Genomic DNA, 18,401 nt, shown 5'->3' with positions numbered 1-18,401 from the left:
GGATGTGTGTGGTTCCAGAGGTCCCCCCACCTCCCGGGAAAGCATATTCATGGATGCCTGAGAAGTTTCAAGCAGCGAGAAGGGAACCAAACTCAGAGAGTAAAACCATGTCAACTGGAGAGAACTTTTGATCAGCTCTTAGGGTCCCAGAACACAGACATTTCATCGCACCTGGAGGGTTGGGGACGGGGAAGAGCCTGACCAAGGGTTGCAGCGCCCGTGTTTGTGTGAGACAGAAAAATATGACGGACCAAAGGCCGTCCTGGAGCAGCTTCTTTGGTGGGGTCAGTTCTACCTGAAGGTGAAATTGGCTACAAATCCCTCCCCATGCGTTGATCTCTGTTGGCAGTGTGGGCAGCTGAGGCAGTGGGCACCGGGGTGGAGAAATCGCTGTCTGTGACTTACTTGCCCCCTGTCAGACTCTGGTGAGAAATAGGGGGATTTTGCTTTTACTCTGCATGTGACCTTGCTAGGGCTGTTGAGACAGGTTGCTGAATGCAAAGAATCTCTGCCAACCAAAGATTTGGGCTTTTGGGAGCAGTTCTCCAGCTTAGATGTGCAGCCCGTGTCCATGGCAGGAAGCAGGGAGGCATGCCTTTTGTTTCCTGCTTCAAACTCGAATCCACGTAGCAATACACTAAAGTTTGAATCAGCATGCTTGATAAGAGGAGGCCTAGCACAAGGAAAGCCATCTCGGCCTCTGGTGTACCGTGGGTTAGCCATGACCTAAGAGGAGAATCCTGAACACGCAATAAAGGTCAACTCAGGCCACTTCCTGAAGGTTCAGAGGGGAGCAAAGATAGCCATGGACTGGTGCCTAATTCAGAGAAAAGGGGGCAGGGAACGTTGAAGGCATTCAATTGATCCTGAGGGATAATCACCCCAAAGACATTAAAGCAGGAAACACAGAGAAGAAAAAGAAATTATGAACACACGGTCTGATAAATTAATTCTTACCAGATAAATATACCTATACAATCAGCCAGTGGAGGGGGGGAGTTGCAGAAGCCCTCTTCCCATTCTTGGCTCAGCTTATCCTAGAGTTAACCATTTTTTTTTTTTTTTGAGCCCTAGTGTGACAGATCAGTTTTGCATTCTCTTTTGAATGTTACATGAACTTTATTACAAAGTTTGACATTTTTGATCAACATTTGTTTAGGAAATCTATCTCTCTGGTTACATGTACAAACAATGCTTTTAATTGCTGTACAGTATTCTAATATACAATCACAGGATGCTTTATGCATTTTAATGGCTTTGGTTTAGGGCCACTGTGAATCATGCTGGCATGGATTTGTTGTATATGCTTTTGGTATGAAGAGTAATTTTTGTTGAGTGTGTGGTTAGAAACTGAGTAGTTGAGTCAGAGTGTGGATCTGATATCTGCACTGCTTTAGGAGGTACTGCAAAAGGAGCATCTTACAGAGGGTATATTGTATGAGACAATAATATTTAAAAAATGAAAAAGCACTATTTCCACTTACCAGAAACCAATTATTATAAAATTAAAAGGAGGCAGTGGAAATTGCTCTTCAAAGGGCTTATTAGGGTTTCATTTTCTGTAGATGCTTGACAATAATCCTTTTCATTTTAGTGATTCTGGTGAGTGGCTTCTTTCTATCTTTATCATTCTTTTTATTTGTTTATTTTGAGACTTGGTGTCATGTAATAGCCCATCAATAGGTGGGATGGATCAGGAACAGGAAAAGGACATTCGCCCTTAACTTCCTTAGTCAACAATCTACTCGAATGTTTCATGAGGATGATAAGAGAGAGAAATAGGAAGGAAGAAGTTTAATTATTTCCATTTGAAGATGATATGATTCTATACTTAGAAGACCCTAAAGACTCCGCCAGTAAACTTCTCCTTCTGATAAATAAGTTCTGCACAACAGGATGTAAAGTCAATTTACAAAACTAGGTTCCCTTCCTACATAGAAATAACGAACATGCTAGGAAGTTAATGAGGAGCCCATTCTCATTCACACCACCAAGGAATATATCTAACCAAGGAGAAAAAGTTGTCTACAGCAAGAACTTTTAAACGTGGGAGGAAGAGTGAAGATATTCAAAGACGGGACAGCATTCCATGGTTACAGATAAGCAGAACTGGCATTGCAAAAATGGTCAAAGTGACCTACAGGTTCAACACAATACCCGTCAACACTTCAGTGTCGCTATTCACAGAAGTAGAAAGAAAAACCACTTTACATGGAAGTACAAAAGATGCACGATAACCAGGGCATTCTTCAGCAGAAAAAAAAAAAAAACAAAACAAAAAAAAACCGATACTTGAGGTATCATAATAACTAGTCTCAAATTGTACTGCAGATCCACAGTAACAAAATCTGTAAGATATTGATATGAATAAAAGATACGCATATCTATGAGACAGGGGACCCTGAAATAAACCCAACAGGCGGAACCACCTAACTTTTGACAATTATGTTAAAGGGAATGTACAGAACATTGGAGCAAAGACACCCTCTTCCACAAGTGGTGCTGATAAGACTGGGATTTTGCCGGATGTAGTGCCGCCTGCTGTTAACCCCAGCCCTGGGAGACAGAGACAGGTCTGTGAGTTTAAGAGCAGCCTACTCCACATAGTCAGTTTCAGGACCGCAGGAGTGAAGTAGTATGGTCCACATCTTACCTTGTACACAAGACAAGAAACATTGAAATTACTGGAGGAGACCATAGGGGACTATTTCCAGATCTGGCAAGGCAAGGACTTTCTGGAAAGTTTACAGTAGCCCAGGAAATAATAGCAAGAATAGGAAAACCTGATGGCATAAACAAAAACAGGTTTTCATACAGCAAAAGAGACAATTACCACAGGGAAGGGACAGTCTATAAGAAGAGAGTAAAACTCTTTGCAGATACTGATCTGACAGGAGATTAACAGCTTAAATATACAAGTCACTAAAACCATTACCTCTGCCCACCAAATCAAAAACCATTCAGTCAACAGAGGGGCAAAAATATTCAAACAGTTCTCAAAAGAAGGACAAACTGCCAAAAGGGTATGAAAAATGTTCCACATCCTTGGTCATCAGAGAAATACAAATGTAAAATACTACAAAACATACACTGAAAGCCCATGTTACCCTAGTTAGAATAAGTATCCTCAAGAAATCAAACAACGGTTGCTGGCCAGGATGCAAGGAGGAAGGGGACACTTATATGCTATGGGTGGGGATGTAAGTCAGTACAGCACTTATGGAAATCAGTATTGAGGTGTTCCCCACACTAAAAACACAACTACCATGTAGCAAAGCTATCCCATACCTGAGACACCAAATGTTATCAAAGCCAACATACACGGAGATGTCTGCAGATCCATGTTGACTGTGGATAAAGAAAATGAGTTGAATAAAACATGATGGGGTAGTGTCCAGTTACAAAGAACAACCCTGTGTTACTTGTAGGGAAATAGGAACTGGAGACCATCATGTTATGTAAGATCAGACATATGACTTCACCACCAGTCAATGACATCATCAAGGTGTTGACAACCACATGACTTCACTGCCAGCTTAGTTAACACAACCACTTGGCATAAGCCAAATTAGTGGTACCCATAAATCTTCCTGATACCATGGAGACCTCAGGTGGTCCTCACACCCTTTGAATTTCCTTCGACAAAGGCATTCAGTCTCATACTCCAATCCTCTTTTCTCCGTTTTGCTTTTCTTTCTGTTTTTCACCTTCTTGCATGCCCATGTCGTCATGGAAATAGGAGACTCAAGCAGGCTATATTGTCACATGATAAAGGTCAATGCATTTCCTACATCACTAAGGAAACCAGACATGTATACTACTAGACCTCCATTGTGGATTTAAAAAAATTTTTGACATGTTATTTTGCATGGCGTGTTTACTGGTTTCTAAAGATGACTAAGAGTTTCCTCAGCCTTGTACCACCACCACTAGACAGCTACCAGTGGGAGCTAATATTTTGAGATGGGCAGATATGGGGAGCTCTTGTAAATTTGCAGCTGCTGAAGCCAAGTCTTGGGAGAACACAAATCCCAACAGGGACCGGAAGAATAGCTTGCCAGGTGCTAGACAAGCTGCTGCCTGCAGGCAGCAAAGAGAATCAGTCTGCTGGACCAGGGAGCTGGAGACAGAGATGCTCTGCTTAAGCAAGCTGGAGATGGAGATGAAGATGCTCTGCTTAGGCAGGAGATGGAGATGCTCTGCTTAGGCAGGAGATGGAGATGCTCTGCTTAGACAGGAGATGGAGATGCTTTCCTTAGAAAGGAGATGGAGATGCTCTGTTTAGGAAGGAGATGGAGATGCCCTTACAGGAGATAAAGATGCTCTGCTTAGACAGGAGATGGAGATGCTCTGTTTAGGAAGGAGATAAAGATGCTCTGCTTAGACAGGACACTGGAGATGTGGTTCCTCTAGGTATTTATGTCTGGTGTCTCCAAACCTATCTTTCTCTAGCTGAGATAGAATATTCTTTCTTTTCTTGCTGCCGGTTATTGTTTCTGCCCCACTGAGCCCTGGGTACTCTTGTTGTTGTTGTTTTTTTTTTTTTTTTTTTTTTTTTTTTTTGCCTTTATTTTTCAGTTACAGTGATGCAGATGGGCTAAGAATGATGAACAGGTTAATGTCACCTCTTTCCAAGTTCTTTTAGGTGTTATTGTTCTCTGTTAGCCTTTTTAAATGGAGAATTCACCCCAAATTCTTACTGTGCTTGCTTCCTGCTTAGTTGGGAAACACAATATGAACTGACACTAAAAACTGGAGGGAAAGGGTTAAAGGGAAAGTTTAAACATCCCTTAATATCCTTAAGGGGATGTTAGTGGTTTAACCCATCAGGGAGATAAACAAAGAAACAAGGTAAAGAAGTCCCAAGGTCTCAATCTAAGGAAGGGAAGTCCATATGTCTTGCTACAAGTTGTGATCGTGGACACCTATATAATCACCAGACACTGGGTGACTTCCCTGGCATGTGAGACTTATTTACTCCTCAGGATTCTTTTCAATGATGGATCCTGAACAGGTAGGATAAGATAGACCAGGATAAAGGCAGAAGGAATACATTTAAGGTCACGGGGTAGTAAAGAACCATTTAGAGTGAATGATTTGAATAGGCTCCCTTTCCTTATGGGTGCTGATGAGGAAGGAGAGGATACTGGTGTCCAGGACCAAATGGGTAAAAGAAGTGATTAATATGATAGGTGCCTCCTTCTCTGATGAGCAAAGAACCAAGATCTAGAACACTCTCCATAGGATGCTCTGGAGAGGGAGATAAAGAAAATCTGGAGTATGTCCCACATTTTATTGTCTTTTGTTGAATAGATGGGTAGTTATCAACAAAGGCTCCTAGAATGTGTCCTTACCCACTGAGACCTCTTAGATCCATAGGACTGGAACTGGACAAAGGGATGGCTGATATTTTTCTGCACTCAAGCCTAAACTAGAGTTAGGCTAAAGGAAAAAAAATGGCCTCTTTAGGAAAATGTCAACTAGAGTATTATATTGTTCTATATTGATTTCTTTGTAGGAGGGAAGGTATTTATTAAGCTTTTTCAGGTTGTTTTTCTCCATTTACAGACATGAACTAACTGATTGTTGTAAAGTATTGTAAACAGTTGGTCCCCTTGGGTCTAGCCAGTGAGGGTCAATGGTTAGACACTGGCAAAGGCTGATAGTTCTGTTGTCATAATCTTCCTTGAGGATGAATGCCACTCACCCATGAGCCTACAGAGGACAACCCTTCAAAATTTATTGCTCTGTGTCTTATCAGACTCTAAAAGGAAGAAAACACTTCCCATCTCTTGTCAATTCTCATCCCCAATACACGATCCAACAGATGATAAACCCATTAATTATGCAGATTATATGCAGACACTTTGGGTCCAGCTACTTAGCAATGGACTCAACAGCACATCTCCCAGCCAGTAAAAAGCCACTGTGTTCAGTTGTACTGACGAGCACATGTCTTTTGTGTATACATTATACTGACTAGTTGCCATGTGTTATTTGCGCTCACTGGGAAGGTGGCTTTGGAAATGGGATTTGGCTCCTCTGCTTCAGATGCAACACATTTGTCTCAAAGAGTCCTTCAAAGACCTCCTCCTTGAGTCAGTGATAGTGAGAGAGGAGAACAACAAAATAGAATAAGAGCAAAGGCATTGTGTTCTTTAGAGTGGTTAAAGGGAAATTATTGCTAAAAGCAATTACTAGTGCTTATCTCATGTTATAAGAATGACTACAGTAAAGCATCTGATGAGATGTCATCCATAGAGAAGACCCTCTGTCATCGTCATCATCATCATCACCATCATCATCGTCAAACTTCAAGTGTAACGCCACCATTGTCATCCTAACAGGGTTTCCTTGGCTGATGTCTGCTCCTTCTTAGTTGATGTTTTTGCTGTGTATCTATCAATTCTATCTGCTGCCCACACTCATTCAAAACCAGAAGCATGAGATTACTCTCTGTACTGCATTTGAAGAGAGTTTTGATTGTCTTGGGTTTTCTTTAAGGTTTATCTGGGAACTTACTATGCCCCACAATTTAGCAGAATTTCCATGGATAATATTAATTATGTTATGCTATGTATGTGGTTTTCATTAAACTCTCTTTTATTAAGGTGGTGGTGTGAATCTTCTGACTTCAGCTATGTTTGTCTGTAGAAAAGTACCACAGTTGGGATTTTAGATTCTTAGAAGGAGGGTGTGGGCAGGGTAATTGGACCACACCCCAGCTATTCCTCCAAGCTAGAAGTACTCAATTCTACCCTAATTGTATATGGCCTTGAGCTCTTTAGATGAGCTAGAGTATATAGTTTGGGGAAAACGAGGGAGAGGGGGCTTTTCCTATTTGACTATGAGGAAGCAACCAGGCACACAGAGTAAAGGCTTTTTCAGTATGGTTGCTTTTACATCTCCCATGCTCCTGTGAATAACCCCTTACTCATATTCTGCAAGTAAGCCCCAAAAATTAATTTGTTTTTCAGGGTGAATACTTGAAAGAACTGAACATTTGTTTGTTACTAGAACCTTATGAGGTTCTCAACAAAATTATTGCCACAACAAATGGTAAAAACAATGATTCATGTATGAAGATTAAAGTGGTTGGATGTTCCTAGAATGGGAAAGAAATCTGGAAACCTTATACAAATTACAAAACTCCGAGTAAAATATTTAAGATGTGCAAAAGACAAGACTTAGAGATGATATAGATGATCTTAAAATTTCTAAGATCAAAAGTCAGGCAATATTTCAATCAATGGAACTATTCCTCGGCTCTTGATAACAATTGCAACTGGCTTAAGGAACAAAGGTGCATGTCTAATCAAAGTTTACCCCAAAGATTCAACTTTGCCCAACCTTTATTTAAATACAACACAATGGTCAGTAGTTCTGAGTGGTGTAACTGACCTAGCTATTCAACAATAATACTTTGAAATCTATACTAATGAGGACAGAGGAATTTAAAGGGACACCATTTTGAGCCTTGCTCTCCAAGGTCAACGAGGTCTCAAGGAACTGTGGAGAAACTCTTGAGATGTCCTATAACAGTGGAAAGTTACCTGTTATCTTGTTCAGGGAGGCCATGCGGACCACACTGAATGGATTCTCACCAATGTCTAGTCTACACAGAGGAGTGTCAACACAGAGGGAAAACTTCCTCAGCACTTCTGAGTAAGGCTGTGATCAAGCAAGGCCTATGGCTTATCCTCACATAGAAGGAGCAAGCTGTTCAGAGAAAGGCAGAGGAGTGGGAGATCCTTCTCAAACCCAAGTGACTTCTGAGGAGCAATCCTCAACTGACTTTGACAATAAAAAAGAAAATGATTAAGTTTGTTCATTTGATGGTCTTAAACTCCCAACAGAAAGTTTATCTGAAGATTATGATTGTTCTTTCTTAAACATTCCAAAGGATTACACTCCAAAAACATTAACTCTTAAATTAATATGAGATGTTATTTAGATGGCTATTTCTAATTACTCTCTTCATAATAAGAATAATGCTTCTCAGATATAAGAATTTAGACAAGTAATTTTAAACCTTCCTAATACCCTTTAATATAGTTAGTTCATCATGGTGTGGTGATTCCCAGCCAAAACATTATTTTGTTGCTACTTCATAAGTATAATTTTGCTACTGTTATGATGTAATGTAATGTAAATGTAATGTAATGTAAATATTTGACATGCAGGATATCTGACATGTGGCCCCCAAAAGGGTCATGACCCACAGGTTTCGAACCACTGCTTTAGACTCTGGGTCAGTTCAACACTGCAGTGCTTACCTGCAACTAAGAGAGACAGGCCCACTTTTTAACCCAAGAATGGAATGATGGCTAATTTTTTCTCCCTCTCCATTCTCTGGGAGGCCATCTGTGAGGCACCTCACACTGTCATTCTCGTCACTCCGACACCTGTCAAAGTGCAGGAGCTCATCTCTTACAGTCCAAAAGGTGATTCTTGAGAGCCCATCAAGAGATCCTATTGGACTCTGACTTAGACATTATACAGGATCTCCTTAGTCTGCTCCCCCTGTTCCCTGCCTAGAAATCAGAATGCTGATAACTCTTCCCTTTACTTCTCCTTCACATCTTGCTCCAGGCACAAATCAATAACTTCCTTTCATCCATATGTCTGAGGTTTGTACAAACTAAACCACAGAAACACTTTTGGGGCCCTTGGACAGGACGGGTATATGGACTGTCATACATGATGCTCCTGTTCAGCTAGAAGAATCTAGAATGGTTACTACCCAATTCCTTATTGGCAGTTAGGGTTACCTCTTCAGGAGGAGGAACGATGAAAATAAGAGGTAGGAACTGGCTAGGCGTGCTAGAGTGGAAAGACCCCAAGGAAAAGCAAGCAGTTTCTTTCTTGGCTAAAAACCAAACTTGTGCCTCTTGGCTGTCTCATCTTTGCTAGAGAACAAAGTGCCTGGGACCTCTGCATTTTGTCCTGGTTCCTAAGTGACTTTTGAGATTACCTCTACAGAGTGGGGGATATTAGAATAGTCATTAAAGGCTTGCCAAGGGAGAATGCATTCTAGTTAAGAGAATTGAATCTCTGGCTTGAGTAGAGACCTTACATTAAAAAAAAAAAATTAAAATTCTTTCTTAAAAACACATTGAAAATGGCTTGGGTGAGGTTGCTTAGTGTTGCAGTGTCTGCTTTGTTAGCGATTGGAGGCTGTTCGTGTGCATATCATAGAAAAATAAGTAAATAGAATGTGGTGGTATTATAGCCTGTAATGCTAAGTGTGAAGTAGCGGCTACGCATAGCAACATCGATAGGTTGCAAGACCATAATCCTGGGTGGAAAAAGCAAGGAAGAGAACTGTTGCAATAAGACAAGAATAATCACGCACACACTAAACAATAGTGCATACAAATGCATATTAACATGTGTGCAACTTGCATGGAATAGCAATCATGCACATTGGAATACGAGGTCTGATGAATATAAATCTTTTACCTGAGATGACAAAAGTCTCTCTGTACCTTAAAGGTTTGTATTTTAAAGATTGCATTCCTAAATGTAGATTTTAGGGACCAGCCAACGAATGGGAAATAGATTCATTCAGTCATTCATTAAAAATCTATTCATCAACTGCGGTATGCCGGGTACTATTCTGGGTAGTACGGGGAGGGAAGAAGCAATAGCTGGACCTTCAGGTTGGGCATAGCACCTGGTTGGCTCCTTCTGGCAGAGATCCAGTGTCATCCATAAGTGTCGTCTGGGAGCATGGCGATGATGCTACCCTTTGTCTGGGGTGACTTGAAGATTCATGAAGAGACTGCTGCTGTGAACAGAAATTAGTCAGTAAATATATATATGTCTCTTGCTTTTGTCTTCACGGGGGCATCTCTATGCTTCATCTGCATTCTAGCAGCAATCACTGCTGATGTCCTCTTTGCTGCTGTTGGGAAACCTACATACATACAGCCCCAGACCGCATTTTGTTTTAGTGAATCTTAGTCACACTCATGGATTCTCTGTGTGCTAACACTGACATTAATGGTCTGTCCAATGGACAATGTGACACATAGGGCGCATGTTACCATTTGTAATTTGTTACTGCTTTGTAATTTTCTGTTGTTTTGTTCTGTTTCCTCACAGTTATTTATTCTCTACCCAGAGGCAAGAGTGAAGCTAGTAAGGAGAATCAGGTCAAATGCCAATCAAAGATGAGCCATGAAGGCAAATCACCTCTATTTTCTGTGAGTTCGAGGCCAGCCTGGTCTACGAAGCAAGTTCCAGGACAGCCAGGGCAACACAGAGAAAACCTGTCTTGAAAAACAAAACAAAACAAAACAAAATGGAAGGAAATGTTGACTGGATTGTTCACTACCAATATTTCCAAACTTAAATTGATCCTGGTTATGATTTTATGAGTATATCTTTATATTTTGACCTACTATAATTGTTTGCTCACTCAAAAAGAGTCTCTGTCTATGCACAACCTGTGGGAATAGAACCTGTGAGAAGGCAGTTCTATTAGCCAACACTGTTATTTTAAAAAAACAAAAAAAAACTAGTTGTAGATAAGCATTCTGTATCCTAAAAATAAGAGAGAGATAATTATTTTAACAATTGAAATTATCTCCAAAATTTTGTTATTGCTTATTTAAAAGCACAGTATATAGGGCATGGGTCTTTTATTTCTGGTCACTTCTAAAGAGATAAGAATCTATGAAGTTGAAAGGAAAATGAGTCCGTAACCAAAATGCTGACTCAGTTACTACAGGAGATCAAAGGTGATTATACTCAATCGGAACCTACTACGACAAAGCAATTGTTTTCTTTGAAAAACGTAGCGTTTAGACAGTTTCTGGGATTTGCCTGCAAAAGCACCGTCTGGGCTCGCAGAGTGACGTTTTAGGAAAGGCTTCACGTCTCAAGGTGGGAAGGCTGGGAGGTGGCATTCTGTGGCCTCCTATGGTGGTTAGGAAGTTCTCAGAAGACAGAACTGGAAATTAGATAATGTCTGATGTCATATGGTTTAGATACCAAAAAATTGGGTGTCCCGATGGCTATAAAAGCAGCAACTTCTGCCTCACCCATCACAAGCAGAGCCACCGAAGCAGGTAAGTGTACAAACTGATGCAAAGAACTGGTCTGTTTGGTGGGATACTATCTGGTTAACATGTTGCCCTCACGCTTTTGCCTCTTGCTCCCTTGTTAAAAGGGTCTCTCCTTCCTTGGTTATCAACTATTCACATTTGCATTGTCTGTGATGGCCGTCATGCAGAAGAAATCTATGAGCCTTTCCCTCATGGGGGGGCCTTTGGCAGCCAGCTGCCTGCTTCTCATCGCCCTGTGGGCCCAGGAGGCCGCAGGACTGCCCGTCACTTCCCACTGCAAGCTTGATGCGTCCAGCTTCCAGCGGCCATACTTCACCAACCGCACCTTCAAGCTGGCGGAGGAGGTACACAGGCGCCTCTCTTCCCCTTCGGGTCTACTTGGGATTCAAGGGGCCCTTGTCATTTTCTCGGGAGCATTTTATGAGCTCTTTAGCCACACGTTGCCTCCATAGGTAGAGACTTTCTATCTCTTTGAGGACCTGATCTTAATTAGAACCTTTTTCTAGTTGGCAGTTAGGAGGCATCCACTGCATTTTATCCACGGAGGAGCCATTTGAAAGTTAATCTGTTACTGACTTCTCACTTCTCTGGGCATTGTTCTAAACTCATACACTCAGTGGCTGGTCTTTAGAACTTATGGGAGCGTGCATTTCTACTTACAGGCTTCTCTTCTACCTCCTGTCAGCCAGGCACTTAGGCTTTTCTCTCTTCCAGGCTAGCCTTGCAGATAACAACACAGATGTCCGGCTCATTGGAGATGAGCTGTTCCAAGGAGTCAATGTAAGTTCTCTGGGAGAGGAGCAGGGAGCGTATCCAACTCCTGCTTAGCTGCTGGAGTTGATGGATCCTGTGTGATGTCCTGTATTATGACCTACTGCCTCCTTTCTACCTTCAGAGGCAGAATCGATGCTACCTGATGAAGCAGGTACTCAACTTCACCCTTGCAGAAGTGTTGATCCCCCAGTCAGACAGATTCCAGCCCTACATGCAGCAGGTGGTACCCTTCCTGACCAAACTAAACAACCAGCTCAGCCTCTGCGTAAGTCTTTCTCTTGGCTCCATCCATCCCCTCTCACCGTCTTCCCTACTCTTCTATTCCATTTAGAGCATGTGGCCCTCCTTCCCGACCCTGACAGTGAGTCTGGCAAGTGGGAGGGAGGGCCTCTAACATCAGAGGCCACTTGAAATTGGTCCCAAAGCGACTGCTTCAGCTTTAATTGAGTCATAGTTTGAGTTTGTAGGGGTAAGGCCTTATTAGTTTTACCTGTGGAAAGAAAGCAACTTGAGTTGTAACGTAATGAATAAATGCTTGGAACTGTTTTTTAAAAAAGCCCAGATGTGGAACTATATCCACTGAGTAGAAGTACTTGCGGGGATGGAATGGCACAGAGCAAAAAGTCAAAGGAGAAGAAGGAAGTAGGAGGTTCTCATGGTTTCTCATGGTCGGCTGGAAGTTGAGAAATATTAGTGTATAAGCATGATACCTCCAGACACCCTACACTGTGAGCCATGTCCATGAGGAGTAGCAGGTTGAGGGAGACCTTGCCTTGACTGGGAGGACCCACTTTTCATGTAAGATGCTTCCTGTCATTTCTTGTGCTTCATTCCCACCTTTGATGAGGTTCAGTTTAGGTTTCGTTTCTACCATTCTTGCTGCTGGTGGAAACCTCAGTAGGCTTCCCCAGATATGAGGACAGCTCCTCTGCAAGGGAAGTACCTGGACTTCAGTGTCCCAGAGAATCTAGGTCACCAGTGAAATTGAAATCTAGGTCACCGCGGGCAAAAATTACTGAATGCCTCCATTCCAGGTGAATGGTCACGTGCCTTTGATGCACCGAGGTGTAGGCTTTCACACGACCAGTTAGTGAGTTCTCTCTTATTTTGCAGCAAATCAGTGGTGATGGCCAGCACATCCAGAAGAACGTACAAACCCTGAAGGAAACAGTAAAACAGGTACTACTGAAGAGTGATATACTAAAGCCATTTAACTGAAGAAGCATAACTTTCTTTCTTTGCTTTTCATCCTCCCTTTCCTCTACCTTGTAGAGCTTCTTCTATGCGATCCATTTTTTTTTTCTGCATCTAGCTGGGCCTGTGTATCATTTAGTCTGTTTTAAAATCTGTAAGTCATGAAGTCTAGTAGAGAACTTTTAGCTCAGCTAGTGTCATTAGCATGGTGACAGAGCCAATGCTAGAAGTCCTGAGTCCTAGCTCAGCACTTAGCCAGCAGCCATATGTAATTATTTTAGCACGTTAATTCACTGGAAAAGTCTCGGTTCCCATTGGCTCATATAATTTGAAGAAGCATGCACTGAAAACCAGAAAGCTGGGTGCAAACTTACTTGATGTGATTTTTGAGGTCATTAAACGGATGCTCTGAGATGCGACCAAAATCAACCCAGAACTGTAGCAAAAGTGCTGGGCTTGCATACATGATGAATATTTGAATCGCTGATACTAAGAACTATAACCAGGATTATAGTACCTGGTAGCTACCGATTCAAGATTGAACACTAGAATACATAAGCATCTGATTTATTTTACATGGTTTCAGTAGAGCAGAAATACCCGTCATGGATTTATTACAGGGAAATAAATTTTCTTATGTTTTACTTCCACACCCTCAACAAGCCACTAGTGAGCACTCATCCGCTGTGAGCTAGTGCATAGCTCTACAGTGATCGACATCGCTTGCACGGCCTCTTTGGGGGGAAAGAACAGTGGCGTGGAGGCAGGCTCAGGGCAGAAGCGTGACTCACCCCCCACCCCCCCACCCCCGCCCAGCAGAGGCGTGATTGAGAGCAGTGAAAGGGAGGCCTTTCTGATTAAATACTCAGAGTTATCAGTGCTATGCCTGGCCTTGTCTCCGTCTTCTATCTAACTTAACGCTTTTCTTCTTCTCCAGCGAAGTCTGTTAGACATGCCTGTTTTCTTCTGCTGAGCATCAAAGGCTCTGTAGCTTTGCAGTGATGTGCAAGTTCTCTCGTTAAGGTGTTCATGACACTGACACACGGATTTGGGTGTTAGCATGCCAAAAAAAGGGCACACTTCAAAGGCATGTTTAAAAAGTCCTTGTTGTTCATCCCCTCTGTTGTCTTTGGGAAGGGGAAGTGTGTGAGGAAGATCTCACAGGAGATGTGATCTCCGCATAAAACTTTTTTTTTTTTTTTTTTTTTTTTTTTAAAAAGAAAAGGCCTTTATTGAACTTTCAGTCAATTTCAACCGCTGCCATGTGGGAGACTGGTTAGTCTCGATCAATTGGTTCGAAAGCACCGGCAACAGGGAAGGAATATTCTTCACAGAAGGCTGGTAGCCAGAGGGAACTGCTCTGAATTGCCCGGCATGGGAAGGGGCTTTGCCCTTGGCAGGTGTTAGGTAGGGACAACAGAAGGCCGGTTCATGGGGGTAGAATGATGGCAGAGTCAGGGAAAATAAGCCGTGAGATTTCATACATTTGAAAGTCATTAGGAAGGAAGTCTGGGAAGGAAACGTGGGAAGAAGGCAGGAATGGGAATGGGAACAAATGTAGAGGGCTGTCGAGAGAGGATTTTTCGTGGGACAACCTAGTACAAGGGCACTGATTAGGCAGAGGGATGTGTTTTGTGCTTGAATTCAGGTTTTTGTTTCCCATTGAGTTTGCGATTTTAACCCTTATCACACTTGGATGGGGAAGGAACAAGGGAATGTTATGATTCCTATCTGGTGCTTTACTAGTTAAAGCAATAGAAAAGATAAGCTTGCCAAAGCCTAACTATGTGGGTCCATATGTGGGCCCTTGGGTCAAGGCTGTTTGAGTTGAGCTCTCAGCAGGAGTGGGTCATGGACAGGTGCAGGGCTATGTCCTGGCATGGTAGCACTTACCATCCTTGGTGCCAGTGTGGGTCCCTGCCGCTCTGTATGGCTAGGAGCTGAGCGAATCTTTTCTCTGTCCCTCACTAAAATTTATTTTTAATTGGCGATTAATTGTGTGCGGGATACAGTGTGATGATCTATCTATGTGTGTATTGTGCAAGGTTCAAGAAGGCTGCTTAACCCACCCATCAAGAACTTTGTGAGTGAGAAGTGCAAGCAATATGGAGTGCCTGTGGCATCCTCAGGCATGATTTCGAGGTCTTTGGCAAACCACATTCGGCTCATGCTCAAAGTGCATTATTGCTGATTATTAATCTTTTAGAGAAGGCTGACACTTGGTTTTGGCACTCTGCAAGCTAACCACGCCATCTCCCCCTAACTAGTTCCTCCTTAGGGAACCACACACGTCCTCAAATCAGTTTGTGTTCTTGTTTTCACAGCTCGGAGAGAGCGGAGAGATCAAAGCAATCGGGGAACTGAACCTGCTGTTTATGCACCTGAGAAATTATTGTGTCTGAGCCGGAGAGACTAGAAAATGAATAACTGTCCCTTCCTACTAAAATAACCATAAGATCCCTGAACAGCCTTTTTAAGTACAGGAAAGTGAGAAGCTAAATTCCACCATCATTAGAAGAGCCTACAGGAAACCAATGTCACATTGTTTATAAGACCAGAGGTAGACTTTTTAGCTGCAAAGATTCATTTATAATATTTTATTGTAACTGATGATATAGGAGAAAAATGTTTTTCAAAGATTGTTTCCACATAAGAGATTACTTCTCAGTCCTTAAAAAAAAAGCCTATGTAACTCCAGTTCCATAATCAATACTTTATATGGAAGTTTATTTATTATAAGTATGCATTTTATTTATGCCAGTTTATTAATATAGGTTTATTTATAGAAACATTTTCTGATATTGCTATTTGAGTATAAGAAAAGTAATATTTATGATAATATTATGAAAACATGATATCTTAGGCTTCAATAAACACATGAATATCATAAATCTTCTGTCTTTGTTTTTCCCCCCCTTTAAGTGGTAATACCATCATCACCATCACTATCAAATCTGTCTCATAACTTTATGCTTGATCTATAAAAATGAAGTTTGTCCCCAGAGGCCCATGGTTTTGTGTGTGGTGTGTGCGTGTGTCTTTGTGTATTCATATGTGTGTTGTATGTGCATGGTCGTGCATGTAAAAGCCAGACTTGGATACTGGGTGTCCTGTTCTCACAGTTGTGTTCTGCATCATTTGAGACAGGGTCTCTCACTGAACCAATTACCAGCAAATTCTAGGAATTCTCTGGTCATTGTCCCCCACATCATCGAGGCTACAGCCTTGTGTGGCCATGCTTGGCTTTTTATATGGGTGCTGGGGAATCAAATCCAGGTCCTCACACTTTTACCCTCAGAACCATCTCCCAGCCCTGCAAAGCTTGCATGAAAGGCTTAGTTTCCAGGGCAGTAGTTACTGAGAGATGATGCAGCCTTTAGGTCTGGTCGTGATTTTCATGTCAAATGGGTATATGCTTGGGGGTGGGGGTGGTAACTGGATGGCAGCTCATTCTACTTTCTCTTTCTTTGCATCTTGGTCATGAGGTCAATGACTTTGTTCTGTCATGTACTCACACCGCGACAAGTAGCCGGGCTACAAGCCCAAACACAGTTGACCCAGTTGGCTAAGAACTGGAATCTCTGCTACTATGACAGAAATAAACCTTATCTCAGTGTAAGATGGTTGCTTCTCGTATTTGTTGCAGTGATATAAAGCTAATGTACACATGCATGTTCACACATGAACACACTCACATGCTTGCATACACACACACACATGCTCTCATATGTACACACATGTATGAGCACACACATACACAGACACACATACATCCTTACCTTGTGGATGAGAAAATGGAATCAGAGACACATGAAGAAATGTTTTATGAATGTAGTTGACCCTTGTTGAAGCGGGTTTATCTGATCTGAAGGCTCTCTTCTGTTTTTAATGCAGCATGGAATTCTGAAAGGAAAAAAAAAAGACGTTGGCTATGTTCCATTTATACTATTGACTGTTTATGGATGAATCAGAGAATCAATGTAAGGGGAGAGAAATGCATGTAGCCCTGGCTTGTGTTCAGTGAGCCGCTTCATTTCTAGGTGAGACCTGCCAGGAGGGGGCATTCCCTAGTCTTCCTTAGAAGAAGCCAAGGCACTATGTTTTGGTGGGTACGTTTCTCCGTTATGTGGAATTGTCACTTATATAAGCCTTTTGTACCAGGAAATGGGAATACAGCTGTGCATCTTCAAAATCCATACTGTGGGACAGAGGAGGGAGAGAGCAGGGGAAAAAGCATAGTGGTGAGCTTAGGAGACACGACACAACATCCAAGAGCCACCAGGGAGAAGGGAAGTTATCGACTGCGGGTATGTTTTCATACAAGTGCAGGGTTACTAGGTAGAAAGAGTTATTGACTGGCTGTCTAAAGTGCTCCCTTTTACAATCTGGCGCCATAAGTCTACTCCAGTGATTTTCCAGCCTCCCACAGCATGAGGTAGTGAGCGATGAGCTTCCTTCATGGCCAAATCAAAGTTAATGCTTGTTCTCCAAATGTGGAGAAATGTAACAAGAAGCAGCTTTGGGGGTCTATTGAATTGTCACGGTTTGATAAGCTGATGTTGTGATTTGAATGGGAATCACTCCTATAGGCTCATGCATTTGGATGCTTGGTTCCCTAGTTGGTGGAACTGTTTTGGGGATATGGCCTTGGAGGATCTGTGTCACCAGGGGTATGCTTAGAGGTTTCAAAGAGCCCACATCATGCCCAACTTCAGCTTTCTGTGTCCCCCAACTTTCTTATAAGGTGTAAGCTCTCAGATACTCCTCCAGTGTCATGCCTACTTCCCATCATGCTCCTCTCCGTGATGATCATGGGCTAACCCCTGAAACTGTAAACAAGCAAGCAAGCTCCTAGTTAAATGCATATCTATCTATCTATCTATCTATCTATCTATCTATCTATCTATCTATCCATCCATCCATCCATCCACCCACCCACCCACCCACTCACCCATCCATCCATGTGTGTGTGTGTTACCTTGGTAATGGAGCCTGGTTGCAGCAGTAGAATAGTGACTGAGACAGATGTTGCTTAGGATATTTGCCTTTCTCTTCTAAGTGAGTTCCAGTGCAATGGTTTGAACAAACTTTGAACTGCACTTGTTTTAGGCTAACCTTTTAGAAGCTGAGCCATGACTGGAAGAATATTTGCCACCAAAATATCGGGAGGTTTTACTAAGAGACTTTTAAAAAGTCTTTCTATGATGTCACACAACAGATAGCATCAACTCTGGCTTCCCCTGATTCGGCCTCATGTTGATTGTGCCAGAAATTTCTCTGTGTGAACTCTGAGATAGTGGCTGGGTGTTCTTACTTCTCAAATGGTTAATTTTCCTCCAAGCTGTGACTATTTCTCCACCA

At 42.2% G+C, this 18,401-nt stretch overlaps 1 protein-coding gene across 1 annotated transcript; it reads left to right on the top strand.

The window, feature by feature from the left end:
* The first annotated feature begins 11,224 nt into the window (after window positions 1-11,224).
* Window positions 11,225-15,442, top strand: Il22 (interleukin 22). The gene is made up of 5 exons (XM_051176193.1): window positions 11,225-11,416; window positions 11,787-11,852; window positions 11,968-12,111; window positions 12,960-13,025; window positions 15,365-15,442. Exons 1-5 carry the CDS (start codon window positions 11,225-11,227, stop codon window positions 15,440-15,442), a joined length of 546 nt encoding a protein of 181 aa, XP_051032150.1.
* The last annotated feature ends 2,959 nt before the right edge of the window (window positions 15,443-18,401 follow it).

Source organism: Phodopus roborovskii, unplaced genomic scaffold (assembly GCF_943737965.1).
Source record: "Phodopus roborovskii unplaced genomic scaffold, PHOROB, whole genome shotgun sequence".
NCBI classification, from domain to species: Eukaryota; Metazoa; Chordata; class Mammalia; order Rodentia; family Cricetidae; genus Phodopus; species Phodopus roborovskii.
This window is presented reverse-complemented; position numbering and strand designations above follow the sequence as displayed.